Source organism: Dendroctonus ponderosae, unplaced genomic scaffold, assembly GCF_020466585.1.
Source record: "Dendroctonus ponderosae isolate FM_Combo_2020 unplaced genomic scaffold, Dpon_F_20191213v2 Dpon_F_20191213_6, whole genome shotgun sequence".
Lineage (NCBI taxonomy): Eukaryota > Metazoa > Arthropoda > Insecta > Coleoptera > Curculionidae > Dendroctonus > Dendroctonus ponderosae.
In genome coordinates this window covers 306,019-320,709 of record NW_026018814.1, presented here as the reverse complement: position 1 = coordinate 320,709, position 14,691 = coordinate 306,019, and the positions used below count along the sequence as shown (strand labels likewise).

Genomic DNA, 14,691 nt, shown 5'->3' with positions numbered 1-14,691 from the left:
TGTTCAAGTGGATTTTGCAACTCAAAAAAAATCACGCAAATCTAAAACTTCTTGAATTCAAGCATTTTTTGAGAAAACTGCAACATTTCCTTATCGATGGTTCACGTTCTAAAAAGGGCATTAGTTATCTTTGGAATGATGTAAAAACGAGCGTTCTTGCTCATTTTGCTTCCGAGAAACATGCAAAATGGGACGGAAAACATGAAATTTGGCAATAATCTTACGCTACCCTTGCACAAAACGACAATAATTTTTCTAATTTCATAGACAACAGAAGACTGTATTTTTTCTACATAACTGAAGAAATCAAGTCAGGAGGAAAAACCCTGTGGGTTTCCCAAGCCTGGCATTAAAAAGCAATAAATTAATAAAACATTTCGTTGTAATTATCGATTGTACTCAGTGGTTTTTCTTTGGGTTCATAAATGACGAAAAATGTATAGATGTTGGCAACGACAGTTGTTCTTAACTCGCTAATGAGTTTCTAATAATGCATGCCAATAGACTTATTTTTTTAATGGGGGCTTATTTCAAAAACTCGTTTTCACATCAATCCAGCAGTCGGAAAGGTAAAAGTTTAGTATAAATAGGCGCTTCCTCTACTCATATATTCATTAAATTTTCTACTATCACTTGAAAATCGTGACAAAAAAAGTTGAGCTGAAGTTAACAAAATGAAAATAGCCATCATTGTAAGTAACGTTGTTTCCGTGCATTGAGTTGATTGATAAATTGGAAACTAATTTAAGAATCTTTCCTTCCAGATGTTTCTATTTACTCTGATTATGGCGCTTGCATGCAGTGCTATGGGCCAGCCAATGCCGCATCATCATGACCATGAACATGAACATCATCACGATCATCACGAATTTGAACATGACGAGTTTGAACATGAGGGATTTGAACACGACGAATTTGAACATCACGGACATGAATATCACTAGCATTGAGAAAATGTTTACCAATTTGCATTTTCGGGTGAAAAATTCAAAAAATCAATCACCAAACCCATCAGAGAGTATCAGGAATCCGAAATAAAATTTGATAAAGTATTCAAGGCATTTTATTTCATTCACTTATCACTTTCCGTAGAAATACGGGGAAGAATGCCCATAGTAGACGTGGTGGCGAGCGTAAAACCCTCCATGCCCTCCTAAACCGACAAAAATCAATGGTTTAGGTACGGGGGTGGCAGACGTTTCGAGCATGAAACACCCTAATGCGGCAATCATCAGGACAACAATCAGAGACTAAAACAACAAATATAAAAAAATTAAAAAATATAAAAGCATTTAGACCTCCATACCTTTATGGAAAACATTTTCAGCTGAGCCGTATGCAAGCAATCAAATGCTGTCGGTTATTACTGAACTATTAATCCTTTGAGCTCTGGGCCCGCTAATATTTATATGATATTTTCACTAACAACTTTCAACGTTATTCGGCAGAAATGACAAATTAAAATGCAGTTTGAACAAATGATGTGACGCAGCAAATTTACCAAAACAGTTAAAATTCCAGAATGATGTTCAAAACTGAGTTTCTTCATTAGCATTCAAAAGCATTGAACAATGAAAAAGCACAAGTTGGGAAGCAAAAACAGACCGGGGTGCAAAGAAACTTGTCCTAATTGGCACGGTGAAGTCGTTGCCATGGAAATGCGCTAGTATCTTTGATGTCATTGGTCCAAACAGTTGGGTGTTGATGCTGGTGGCTTAAAAAACCATTTGCACCACGGTTCAACGTTTCACTATTAAAACGATATGAATCCACAACAATTCCAAAATCAAATTATTGTGCCTAGACGAAAGAATCTAAATATTATCACTAGTAATGAGTGTAATCTTTAACACTGGGGACCTCGAGAGACAATCAGACTTCAATCACACATATAAAAGCATTGCCCAACCATACAAAGTGTTGCGCATTTAAGCAAGAAAATCCTTTAAAGATAAACAAACACTTAAACGAGATTTCAGGGAAACCATCATTTGCATAGCGTATTCTTTAAACAAAAGTTATGTTAACATATTTAACCTTTTTGACATTTTTTTTAGTTTTATCGGCAATAAAAGTGGTTTTGCGGTGGGAGTTTTATAGAGACGCAATTGGACAATTGTATTACAGTTGAAAAATAATAAGTTATGAACTCAGATGAATGTAGACTGGCAGCAAAAACCATAAAGTTTTTAGAAATTCCTCTCCTTTGTATGTTTCCCGAAAGATAATATCTATAATTGACTGCAAAATGCGATATTTTATTCGCTCTTCAATTTTATGTAATATAATCTACTAAAATAGATTTAGTAATTAATGGCAAAAGATAGATTGAGTTATTCACAGCCATCTTCATGCTTCCATAGTCGCAGACACGCGATTTTCAAAGCATAAAAGGATTTCGTTAAATTTTGTTAATTACAGTTTTTGAGCGGCAAGTGGTAAACGCACAAAATGTTCAGTTTGTACAGATTATTCGTAAGTGGAAATATTTGTAAAAAAACATATATTTTTGAATTCTGCATGAGGTTGCCAAACTAACGTTCTTCAGCTTTTGCTTATTCTGAGCGTAATTTTTGAAAATAAACTTCTAACAAAATATATATGATCTATCCAATTTCAGGTGGTCATTCTCTCCATGTTGGTGATATTCTCCATGTTCAACCAAGGAGGAGCCCAGCCGATCGAAGATTTGGCACCAAAACATGCTGGTCCCAAGCAAGTGGGCAGCGAACATCTTGGACCCAGCAGGAACCAACATGCAGGTATGTTTTTATTTTCAATATCTCAGTGAAGCACCCAACTTCAATGTTTTCCGAAAATTTGTAGGCCCAGCTGGAGGACCACCAATAGGCTCGGTTAAACCGGAAGACATTGTCTTGTATTGAGGCGCTCTTTGCTGGATAATTTTTAAAATTATAAATTGTGAAATTGCGAATATGTAGAACAGGAAAATGGACTTTAAAGGGTTCTCATTTTAGATTAAGAGTCGATTGTAATTTGAAACCGCAAGGGCACAGTGATATTTTTGCCTAATGAAAAACATACGCTAAATGTTCATGTCCGGACGAAGAAACATTAAATAATAATAATGCAGTTGAAGAAGCGAAAAATTAATCTCCAACTTCTCAAATTGTAAATGTTTTCCCATGTAAGCAGAAACTTACTAATTGGCACCGTAAATGAAAATGACGAAGATTTCCGTCACAGTGTGAACCTTAGACGATTGTCATTCTTCATACGTAGATGAATGACCAGGTTGAGTAAATGACGCCAAACTTGTTAGGGAAGGTCAATCAATTTAGCACCTGGGAAGGCTTGAAAAATGATAATATTTGTGATGTTGGTGTGTTCCAGAACAGTGATTAAAACGATTCAATACAGGTGCTGGCGAAATGGTGACAATCAAAATAGTAAGTTGCAGGCAACATTTTTAAGTTTTTTTTGCTAGTAACTAAACTCCTGGTGGGGAGTTGTAAAGCTGTCGACTCCAGAAACATTTTTCTAGTCAACCAGGGGTTTAAACTTAAAAAAATATTTTTACTTCCTAAATCAATTTCAGGCGAACATTATCAGAATTATTCTGCTACTTTTAACTATTTGGGCGCTTTTTACTGAGGCGAACGATTACGACCCATGGTGGGCCAACGAGGAATATCCTCATCAAATTCGAGCGAAACCAGCTGCAGGGCGAAACGGAAGGAAAAAATTTGGAGGCAAAGGTTTCATTACCACTGCTGTAGCCGTTGGACCAGGCAAAAAGTAACGACGCGGTTGAGGACTAAAGAGACGAAGTTTTGACCAATTGATTTCAGACCTAAATATTTATTCTAGAGATAAACAAAGTATTCATTATATGGGAGTTTGTAAATAAAAAATGTGCCTATTTGTTGCTGGATGTATTCAAAAATTGCTTCATAAGAACGAGAGACTGAACTATTTCTTAACTGAAAATTTAGTTTTCTGTTATCACCAATTTTCAATATTGCGAATTGTTTGGACCTGCGCTCGTGTGAGTGATAAAAAATAAAGTGATCTTAATGCACGTTTTGGAGCCATCATTAAAAACAAACAATTCCAAACAAAAAACTCTCTTGAGTTCTTCAATCAACGCATCGTTTTTTCGAGTAAACAAATTAAAGTCTTATTTATGCACGTCGGAAAATCATCAATCAAATCACCGATTTTTATTATTTAAACAAAATAATGCGCCAAGATTTCTTAGTGATTTTCCATTAATTTCTCATTAAGGAAGAATGCAGTGTTTCGGGCATAAATCCAGTTGCCTCATCAACCCTCACTAGTCTTCCTTCTTGACGTTTTCGCCTATTTTATTGGGTGTCCACAAGGGCGGATCCAGAGGGAGGGGAGTCATGGGGGTCATGACCCCCCCCCCACTATTAAGAAACAATCTACAAACTGGTACGTTAAAAATTTCCACATTGTATTCAACATAAGAGATACAGTTATAAATCAGGCGACTCGACTGTGCCCGCTTCTATCCCCAGGCCCGTGCCCGCCATGCTCAGCGCCTCCACGATTTCTCCCATCTCCTCCTCTGCCTCCATTCGCTCCACTGCTACCGCCCCTAGTTCCACCGCTAGGGCTATCCCGCGATGGGCTGGCCAAAAGTCCATTGAGGGCGACAAAAATCACCAAGAGAATAAACTAAAATAATTGTAGTAACAAATTAACAAGAAGCTAAGAAACTACTCAACTTACCAGCAGTTTCATTGTGAATAACACTGTTTGACCAACTATCACTCAATGCACTTGTTGAGCCGAAGATTGTGGTTTTATAGTCAATCGACAGATTGGAAATGGGGAATCACTTTATTTATAAGTTATCGCGAAGTAATTTGTTTGCATTGTTTATTCTTGGCTATTTTCGCAGTCAAGATACGTGCCTTGAAAGGTTACACTAGTTCAGGCCATTTGCAGATCAATAATTAATAAGAATTCTGGGCTTAATTGCCTGAAAAAAAATGGGTAACTCTTCGATGTTCCAACTAATAAAGCCGCTATCCAAAAATTAATTAAAATTTGCACTTTTTGGTTTGTTATTAAACCCCATTCCAATGCCTATTGACTTATAGTGTTAAATAACAATAAACATTCCAGTATTTGCTCGTCCAAGCCCGAATTAAGGAAATTACAATAACAATTGTCGGCTTGCCGGTAAACAAAATCGATGGGATTATTCAATATTTCATTCGATAATTAGCCGGTCAATATTTGCCCTTCAATCCGGAATTTGTGACGATCAATAACGCATTTGGTTCGTGTTTATGGGAAGACAAATTTAAATTTTCATGATAACAATCCTATCAGATTCATTAGCACATTTGGATCCTGATCAATACAGGTGGTTGAGGTAATGGTAATAGTTGCTCATTTCCGAGAAAAAACTAGTTTTGCGAAAAGTGCACAAATAGTCGATTGTTTGGAGTTTTCTAACGTTTCGCAAGCACTAATGAACTGCATCTTCAGAAGTGGTTGGTGCGTCGACCCAACATACGAAATACTGATTCTAATTTCGCCTACCACCGGCCTTTTTTCGCTAAACTTTTGCCGTTTGTAAGTTTTTTTATTGATTGATGGTACCTTTTAATTGGTGCTGGATGCACGTTAAACGCCCTGACACAAAAATGTTAAAAATCATCAACAAGAAAATATATTACTTTATTCTGGTATTTTGTTTCATTCCCCATCTGTTCACACCTTCTGCACTAATCCAGATGAAAATAGCCCGGCAATAATTGAAAAAACCAACAAACGAGTATTTTCGACAACAGTCGCACTCTGGACTACGGCAATTAGCAGCTGAATAACTGAATAATCGAGTTTAGTATAAAAAGCCCATTAAGAGGCAGATGAAATCAATAGTCGTCAGAAGTGAATAGAGACTAACAAAGTTATCAGCGCCACTGCAAAAAATGTTTATTGTAAGTACGATTTTTTGAAGCACTTTTAACCATTTACTGAACTGAATTTTGCAGACATTTCTATTAGCCCTGCCCCTTATCAGCCTTTGCAGGAGTTTTCCAGCTCCTCCTGCATCTTTGGACGCTAATGAAACCAAAGAAGTAATTTTCGTACCTTACGATGTGAAATTTGTGCCAGTTGAGCTGGATGATTCTAAACTGGAAAAGCAACCGCTTGACTCCAAAACCAAAGAAACTGCGACATCCGATGCAGACCACAAGAATTTCGTGTCTTTTGATCGATCGCAGGGCAAATTCGATTACGACCAAACTGAACCATCAGAAGACTACATTTTGGTGCCGATGTCCGTTTTTAAGGCTTTGGAAGACCATGCGATTGAAACTGGGAGCTTGAAGCAACATCTCATATCGAAAAGACAAGCACCAGCCGACGGTTTCAACGTCTTCCGCAGTATAACCAGGGAAAAGAGAAGAATTTTTAGGCCTCCTCCACTAGTGGGATATTTGAACAACTATGACCGATTCCCTACAGTGGCTTGAAATGTTCCTATTTAATGCGCAGTTCATTTCACCCAGTAATTTATTTTTCAGCTTTTAAGTTTGTTTAAATGTGATAGTTTTTATAAATAAACTGTTTTGTTGGATGGCTTTGGTTTCACTGGCAAAAGCAAATTGAAGTGTCAATTCTTAGGTAGCACTTCGATTATTATAAGAGGTTTTGAAAAATAAAAATCAATCTGATTGTATCAAATACTTCGATTTTTAAGTCGTTTTTGTCTTGCATTAATCTTTAAAGCTTCGATTGGGCGCCATTTCGGTTGGTTTTAAACATTTTAGGTTGAAAGATACTTTAGACCCTTACAAATTTGCCCTGGGCTTTGTTTGTAGACCTTAAAAAATCGTTTGTGAGATAACTGATCGGGAACCTTCTTTTTTCTTCGGGATGGTTTAGAATGATGTACAAATCAACGTTCTTGCTCATTTTGCCTCCGAGAAATGAGCAAAAAGGGGACGGAAAACATGTAATTTTGGCATAATCTTGCACCGAAGTGTCTGATATTCAAATTTCGCTTTCTGGGTCTACTCCAATTTCCTCACTCACGTTGCTACGACTGAATCGACTTTTCACTTCTCTATCCAACCATGCCAAAACGAATTCTGTGGCTCGAATGGTTCTTGAGAAACTTCGACAAACGCAGCGTCATGTTCAAGTGGATTTTGCAATTGAAAAAAAAACACGCAAATCTAAAACTTCTTGAATTCAAGCCTTTTTTGAGAAAACTGCCAACATTTCCCCATCCGTGGTTCACTTTCTAAAAAGGCCATTTAGTTCTCTTTAGAAAATCGATGAAAAACTGGCAGTTTTGAGCAAACACCCGCCAATATCCGCAGGTGTTTGACGATTAAATATTTTTTTCTGACGTCGTTTAGCCAGGCTACATTTTGTCAAAGTCCCCAGAAAGTTGAGCAGTTTCTCGTGCTAAATTCAAAGTCCAACTTCCAACTCTTTAAATGTTTTGTAACTTTCAGTCAGCAAAGCAGTGAATTATGAGTCGCATTGGAGACTGTGTGAACGCTTATCAGCCGCTGATGGCCACTCTACCGCCTTCCAGAAGCTACATTCCGAAGAACTTCATCAAAGCGTTCGGAACTGCCGCCTATTGGCTGCTGCAAGCGAGTTTTTTGCGCATTTTTGGCGAATATTTGCAATCAATTGGGGATCTTTTTAGGTGACTTTTTTACTCGCAAGCCTGTCTTTTAGCCTCATCTGTAATCCCATTGTATGGTTTTTGCTGAAAACCAGCTTCAACGTACTAACAGAAGTCTTCATCTACATGGTATTGGGGGCGTGTTCGTTCTTGATTAGTCTGATCACTCATGTCGATGAATATTATACTAAAGGAAGAGATCAGATGAGAAAGTATCAGACGAATGCTGATGCAAAAACTGGTATTTGCATGTATAGTCAACTATTTTTTTATATCTATTTAAGTTCGCGATGATGTAAGTACAGATTTGGAACAGTGCCAATCTCAGGCACCGGTTTCATCTGAGTTTAGCCGGAAATTAACACTCCTGAAACCTGTACTGTATTCCGACCGTGTATTTTAAAAGTTTTGAGTAATTTCACTCTAAAACTGATGAGTTCTTCTGGATTTTGCACGGCCTGAAGAACTCATCAGTTTCAATGGCCACGCAAGCTCAACTCTAATTTCCCATTAAATTTTTTTGGTGATTTGCAATTTCCTTGTTTGCAGAAGTCACCAGGAGCGGCGTTCACATTCAAAATTGTACGATTAAGCGCTTTCTCGAGAAGCCCTATGACTCCTAAATTGTGTTTGCAGCCAATAAATTTAGTTTAACAAGAAAAGGTGATTTATTGAAGAGAGAAAATCGCAAAACTCCCAACTGACCCTATCCATGAAACTAGCGAGTTTTACGCGAACTGTTAAATGCAACGATCGATTTAAATAAATATGTTCAGGTCATAAAAATTATTTCAAAAAATATCTGTATTCACTCATTTTCAAGTTTACACGATTCGAAAATAAACCCATTTTCGATAAATCAAAAAAAAGTAGCAAAAAATCAGCCCAACCACATGAAGTTCGTGGTAAATTGTTTATCACAATTCTCGCAATTAGTAACAATTTAGTATCACAAATGAGTCAAGCAACTTTCAACTTGGAGCTAATTTTGGATCTGGAAATGCTAATTATACAATGCCAAAGCCATAAATTGCCCAAGTCAATATAAATATTGTAAAACCACACATAAAACTTAAAAATAGAGAGAAATATGCAAATGATTGTAGCACCTCGTTGCAGATGGCATAAAATTCTGGAATTCGCTTTAGCAAGCATAATATTGATTCAAATAAGATGATTCTAACAGTAAATAAATGTTGAGTTAACAGGATTGGTGTTGAACAGTCAGTTGTAAGCAACTGCTACGTGCAAAATCACTGTTTTGACTAGCAGCTAGTTGAGGAAAACCCCCCATTTAATCAAAAATAAATTAAATATAAATAATTTGAAGAAAAAAATCAGGTCAAGCTACTGTCGGGAAATAGTCCCGATCGTTCAAATAGCCAACCAAGCCAGGTCTTCTGAAGAATCCATCCACTCTTCGCCTGCTACTGCTGAAGCCACTAAACCTGGCCACCGGCCGGTAGAACGGAAATCTTCGTGTTTGTCTTTTGGATATTCTGTGATAATTTGCAGGCTCTAACTTCAATATTCCACTTGGATGATTTGCTTCTTCGAAATGGCTTTGCGGTTGGGATATCGAAGAGGATTGAGCAACAACAACATCTTTCCGTTTCAGATCCTTTTTAGTAGCCAAAGAATCATCTACTGGAGCGCTTGAATCGATGAGTTTGGCCGAAAGGGGAACGTATTTTTTATTGTCCAAAGGTGAATAAATTGCAATCGTTTCTACCTCAGGAGAGAATGGCCATGTTGCTGATTGGGTTATTAGGTGACTTAGCAGGCCAAACTGCAACTTAAATTAATTAATAAATTATGCATTATCGCCAGAAGGTTTTTTCAACGTTGGTATAAATGCGTTTTGTGTCGAATGTTGGTTTTATTCAACAAAGCCGGAATTAAACTGACGAGTTTTACTAGGGCAAAAAAGGTCTTTCGAAAGACAAATTTAAGGTTTCAAGAAGGCAAAAACCTAAAAGAACGTTGATTTTTACCAATCATGAGTTTGTGTAAATTTTAAATCTGATGATGGCGCTGTTATCTCGCCGAATCGTAATGAAATAAACGATGTTCAAAATGTTTACTTCACACTTTGACTGAGACCCAGGAAAGATAAGAATATCGTAATTAATAGAACAAACAATTAAAAGAAAAAATGAAGCTAATGTCAACATTTAAATAGCGCCTTTTTGGATGCAAATCCTGAACTTTCAGAAATATGGCAAGTTTTCAAAAGAGTGAGTAAATTAAATTTACAAAACTTGACCCCACGAGACAAAACTAAATTAATGGAAAAAATGAAAACCTAATTACTTACAATGTAAATCGATTTCAGCTCCATTAAGTACAGATTTCAAATAGTTTCCACTTAAACTAAGTACTTATTATTCCTACACAGATGCAGAATCTATTACCTACTGAAATGGCACCTATCACACATCTCAACTATATATAAACCGAAAATACCGCAAAAAAGCCCGATATTAATCATATAGACACGCTAATTGAAAAGTTCCTGTGCAATTTCTCCGTACCGGTATTTTTGACGAAATTAAGCAAAGTGCTAATGAACGATTTTCATATTTCCGAAAATATCTTGTATCTAATGGAATAATGGTGAGTTGATGTTCTTCGGGCTTGCCGAACAAAGTCTGAAAGGGGTTTAATTAGCAATGTATTGTTTGCTAAATAACTTTCCTGAAAAGGTGTAAACAATTTAAGTGAAGACAATTTTTTTAAATTCACTTTTACCCTCAGAAATTCATCGGGAGCAAATTGGCTTGTCTTCGCATTGAACAGTGTCTAGTTATGCATAAGCTCGCGAGGAGAGGAAAACAAAACAATAATCAAAAGCAAGAGAAGTAAGCAAAGTGAAGACAAAACTAAACCGCAAATAATTAGCATTAATTTTTAAAACAAATAATGCCCCAAATGGGTCATAAATATTATTTCCCTCTAAATGAAATAATGCATTTTCGTAATTAAAGCTTCGGTTATTTCCATTCCAGCAATATTTCATTTTAATTGACGCTAAATGAATTCGAGGTAACTTGTTGCACCTGAAATAATCCGTTTGCGTACCAACAGCCAACAACAATGCCAAAATAATATTGAAAAATTATCCAGATGTATATCAAGAAACTACTAAAAATTAAAAAAAAACATAAGACACATTAAATTATATTAAACCTGTAGGACGATTTACTGTGAAAATGACGACAACATTTTTTTACGTCAACTATTTGCTAGCATATGAGGAATGGTGGAAACCGTAGACACCATCCAACCCGCTATAAATCTTCAACACATCACAGTTCAGTTGCTAAAAGTTATGAAATTCTTCCTCGTTTAGTGGCAAATATTAGTCACAAAACCAATTAGATATTTTTAGAATAATTAGCGCCAAATCCATTGTAAAGGATATTGAGGTACCGGAGTACGTTAAGCACACACCTCCGTGAAAAAAGCCCATGCAAGGTACTAATTATGAGATAAAATACGCGATTATACATAAATAGACTTAATTAAATATGGATTTTTTACCTTTATACAGAGGGTTTTTAAACAAAATTTCACTTTGCAGTTTTCTGACTGCAGTAAAAGACAATGTAGCATTGGACTCCGCAGTTTCCAGATCTAAAACCTATTGATTTCCTTATAATTCCATTGATGGCTGCATCAAAATGAAATGTATAAATTCGTGTTGAAATATTGGCCCTTCTGATAAGTTCGCTAGGAAAAGCACCGTACATCAAACCGAAGCCTACAATAAGTAAGATTTCGCAATGTGAAGCAAAGATCCTGTTACATACGTGAAACGGATCTGTCCCATTTGAGGACGTTTTTGTGACAATCCATTAGCGCTGATCTGCTTCTCTAATAGTTTAATTAAATTAACAGCCAATACCTTGAAATATAACAATATTTCACCCCCCATGAAAACGTACTAATTCAATGGATCAACGCGAAAATATATAAATACAGATGCAACTTTGTCAACCACTCAAAGTACTGTGTTGAGTGTTCACTGGTAATTAAGCAATAGAACTTGAAGAGGAACAATGGTTGGAGCTTTGGTAAGTACCTGAAAACTTTGTCGCCTATTTTACTGATTTAAATCATTGCAAATCGTTCTTAAAAAATCAGAAAATTTTATGTGTTTGTATGATTTTCAGATTTTCATCTGCTTTGTCTTCCTCGCTAAATTCCAATCAACGGCTGCAACCCCAATAAAAATCGTGCAAACTGCAGGAGGAGAAGTTTACCAAATTCGCCCTCTTGGCCCACGGGTCTTAAAACTGACACGAAGAGATGTTTTGGTGGACAGTCCAGAAGCAGAAGAAACCACGGAAAATGGCCTCCAAGTGACCAGATGGCCAGGAAATGACGAAACCGTCTACCAAAATAAAAAAGAACTATTGGTGCCGGCTTCTTCAGAAGCAGACACGATGGCTGTTTTGTTGCGAAGAAATCGCAGAGCTTATGAAGATCGACAATTGTAAGTTACTTTGGTTTCTCTGAGGCTGCAGTTTAATGGATTCTTTTCATTGTGTTTTGTACATACGAAAAAAATGCGCTATAAATAAGTTTACAACGAATCTGAAAGGGACATTCGAAAAATTTTTCCGTATAATTTAACATTTAATGTTGCAGAAAACAACTGAAAAGTGGAAAAATGTCTACTTGAAAATAAATTATCGCTGCTTTTATTTCTGCTGTAACGTTTTTAGGGCAAAATATTACAGTTTTTTACCAATAAATTTAGATCAATAGCAAATAAAACAAAGAAAAGACCACGGATAACATCAGCAGACTATTTAGACGTTTGTCTACAAACGTGTCCAAAATTTATTGCAAATAATCAACCTAGCAAAGCGTGGAAAAACATTTTGAAACTAAAAACGTACCATTGTTTTAAATTTTTACATTTCTAGTATTAATGTTCCCTTAACAAGTCCAGCAAAAGAACAAATTGATTAAGTAAAGCGTTACAATTCTCTCGCATTTTCATTTTTTTTAATTTTATATTTCAAGCGTTAATATGTCTTAATCAAGTTTTTTATCAGTTGCGTTTCCGTTTTTATTAATGAAGAATTTGCATATACTTTCCTGACTGTGTTTCAATTCTAAATCAAATTCATTCCTGGGTTTCAGTCATTTATTGTCTCTATTTATCTATCAAAATACGTTTCGGTGTATTTTTTCACCATCATCAGTTTTTATGTGTAGCGTTGTTGCTGCTTGGAGCCTTGGCATGCATTTGAAAAGCATAAATACACCGAAACGTATTTTGATTGATAAATAGAGCCAATAAATGACTGAAACCCAGGAATGAATTTGATTAATGAAGAATGAAATAAGAAAAGTTAGAAGTGTATTCCTTTCTTTACCAAATTTCCCAGCAAAAACACATTGATCACGGTATCTTTGGCTTAAAAAAAAATTACCATTTTAAATGTAACGCTTAAGCGGTTTTGCTTTTAAACTTCGATCTGCACCATTTTTCCTTAATTTTTCCAGTTATCATCGCAGACACGACTTTGATGACGACTTTGACTATGCAGGTTACGACAGAAGAAATGCCTTGGTCGGCTACATGAATGATCATGATGATTTTCCCACCGTAGTTTGGTAGGAAAATTAAGCAACTTTGAACTTTATTCAAAAATAATTCTGTGATCACATTATGCGCTTATCAATTATACATATTTACTCGAAGTATTCAATAAATTATATTTAAAAAAAACTCGACTTCAATTCCAACATATTCCACAATACCAATTTGCTCAAAAACTATGAATACTAGAAGATTTTACCGAGAGCACGAAAACATCGAGCAGGGATCAATGTTTGATTCAAAGGAAAATTAATCGATCGAAAAGAATCAAAGGGTATATGAGGGGAACAAATCCATTTTGAAGCGTGGTAAACACAATTAATCATAAAAATAATATAGAGAATTGAAAATAAGCCCTAATAAGTTCGTTTTACATATTTTGCAAACTATAAGCTGAAGAGAGATTCCTATCGTCTTAACATCAAGAGTGCGTTGAGTGATAGAAAATAAGAAGACGGAACCCATGTTCTCTGAAATAACCGCGGTAAACTCAAATATTTTTTTAAATAAATTCAAAACGTATTTATTATATATTATTGCAAAACAGTAATGATGTTTATCATTTTATGTTAAATTCGAAAGATTACAAAATAGATACCTAAATTTTGATAATTTGTTGTTACAAAATAAAATAACAAATAATAGAACATATTATTGCATTAAATGTTATTAATAATAGTTGTGACACTTTATTTGCACTTAATCTTGAGCGTTTTTCATAAATTGACCCTTCCTTCATTAGAAAATATCCGCTCAACATCTGGTTTAACAATTGTCTCCGATGAAAATCCCTAAACAAGTAGGTGATAATATTTTACCGAATCGTGCAATACAATGCAAATGGACATCATCAGGGCAGCATCTGGACTACAGACGGAGAGTAAGACAGAGGGAATCGGTACTATAGGATCCTATCGATACGATTTAATTTAATTTAATCTTTTATTGATGCGAATTTGCGTCCACAATCAATCAGGCGATTTAAAATAGGTGCAACCGTTTTTCAACAACTTTATTGTAGTGGATCTTAGGCACACTTTTGTTGCACAACATCGATTGTTAGTTCTTAAAACAATATTTCACAGTGCACGGCAATGTGCAATCTCACTTGCAATGATAAATACCCGGTCGTTTGAAGATGATTTTCAAAAGTTTGTAATACATTTTTCTGCAAATTGATGGACGATCCGCATTTTTTTGTACTTAAACTGCTTTAGTGTGTATGTATAATTGTGTATGTACTTTAATTGGAAATTTAAAAGAAAGGGAAACTGGAACAGGCATTTAGTACATGAGTACCTAGTATTTGCAGTATCTGCAGCTTCTCCCTTGATAATTTGTTGATTCATTGTTATCAGCGTTATAAAATAAACTGCACCGAACGCAATAATATCACACTCAATAATTGATAAATCAAAATCAC

At 35.7% G+C, this 14,691-nt stretch overlaps 3 protein-coding genes and 5 long non-coding RNA genes across 8 annotated transcripts; 5 read left to right on the top strand and 3 right to left on the bottom strand.

Moving 5' to 3' along the window:
* The first annotated feature begins 426 nt into the window (after positions 1-426).
* Positions 427-1,052, top strand: LOC109546918. The gene is made up of 2 exons (XR_002172825.2): positions 427-692; positions 765-1,052. It is a non-coding gene; the product is annotated as an uncharacterized LOC109546918 (long non-coding RNA).
* LOC125504874 lies at positions 1,048-2,173 on the bottom strand. The gene is made up of 2 exons (XR_007281759.1): positions 1,307-2,173; positions 1,048-1,250 (listed from the first exon to the last, which is right to left on the bottom strand). It is a non-coding gene; the product is annotated as an uncharacterized LOC125504874 (long non-coding RNA).
* Positions 2,174-2,392: 219 nt separating this feature from the next.
* On the top strand, positions 2,393-2,963 carry LOC125504871. Its single transcript, XR_007281755.1, has 3 exons — positions 2,393-2,475; positions 2,621-2,762; positions 2,827-2,963. It is a non-coding gene; the product is annotated as an uncharacterized LOC125504871 (long non-coding RNA).
* A 1,457-nt stretch (positions 2,964-4,420) lies between these two features.
* On the bottom strand, positions 4,421-5,111 carry LOC109546916. The gene is made up of 2 exons (XR_002172823.2): positions 4,720-5,111; positions 4,421-4,665 (listed from the first exon to the last, which is right to left on the bottom strand). It is a non-coding gene; the product is annotated as an uncharacterized LOC109546916 (long non-coding RNA).
* Positions 5,112-5,779: 668 nt separating this feature from the next.
* Positions 5,780-6,695, top strand: LOC125504865. Its single transcript, XM_048667479.1, has 2 exons — positions 5,780-5,942; positions 5,997-6,695. The coding sequence occupies exons 1-2, from the start codon at positions 5,934-5,936 to the stop codon at positions 6,480-6,482; spliced, it is 495 nt and encodes a 164-aa protein (XP_048523436.1). The 5' UTR covers positions 5,780-5,933; the 3' UTR covers positions 6,483-6,695.
* A 641-nt stretch (positions 6,696-7,336) lies between these two features.
* Positions 7,337-8,444, top strand: LOC109546920. The gene is made up of 3 exons (XM_019918091.2): positions 7,337-7,616; positions 7,673-7,892; positions 8,201-8,444. Exons 1-3 carry the CDS (start codon positions 7,491-7,493, stop codon positions 8,272-8,274), a joined length of 420 nt encoding a protein of 139 aa, XP_019773650.1. The 5' UTR covers positions 7,337-7,490; the 3' UTR covers positions 8,275-8,444.
* Positions 8,445-8,861: 417 nt separating this feature from the next.
* Positions 8,862-10,381, bottom strand: LOC109546921. Its single transcript, XR_002172826.2, has 2 exons — positions 9,969-10,381; positions 8,862-9,446 (listed from the first exon to the last, which is right to left on the bottom strand). It is a non-coding gene; the product is annotated as an uncharacterized LOC109546921 (long non-coding RNA).
* Positions 10,382-11,337: 956 nt separating this feature from the next.
* On the top strand, positions 11,338-13,369 carry LOC109546881. The gene is made up of 3 exons (XM_048667483.1): positions 11,338-11,727; positions 11,827-12,149; positions 13,172-13,369. The coding sequence occupies exons 1-3, from the start codon at positions 11,713-11,715 to the stop codon at positions 13,284-13,286; spliced, it is 453 nt and encodes a 150-aa protein (XP_048523440.1). The 5' UTR covers positions 11,338-11,712; the 3' UTR covers positions 13,287-13,369.
* Positions 13,370-14,691: the final 1,322 nt, after the last annotated feature.

Bases quoted from the DNA above. Each gene is read 5' to 3' on its own strand.
- LOC109546881 (XM_048667483.1), top strand. The intron at 12,150-13,171 runs GTAAGTTACTTT...TAATTTTTCCAG, and splicing joins GCTTATGAAGATCGACAATT to TTATCATCGCAGACACGACT.
- LOC109546920 (XM_019918091.2), top strand. From the start codon at position 7,491: ATGAGTCGCATTGGAGACTGTGTGAACGCTTATCAGCCGCTGATGGCC. The intron at 7,617-7,672 runs GCGAGTTTTTTG...GGATCTTTTTAG, and splicing joins CCGCCTATTGGCTGCTGCAA to GTGACTTTTTTACTCGCAAG. The intron at 7,893-8,200 runs GTATTTGCATGT...CCTTGTTTGCAG, and splicing joins GAATGCTGATGCAAAAACTG to AAGTCACCAGGAGCGGCGTT.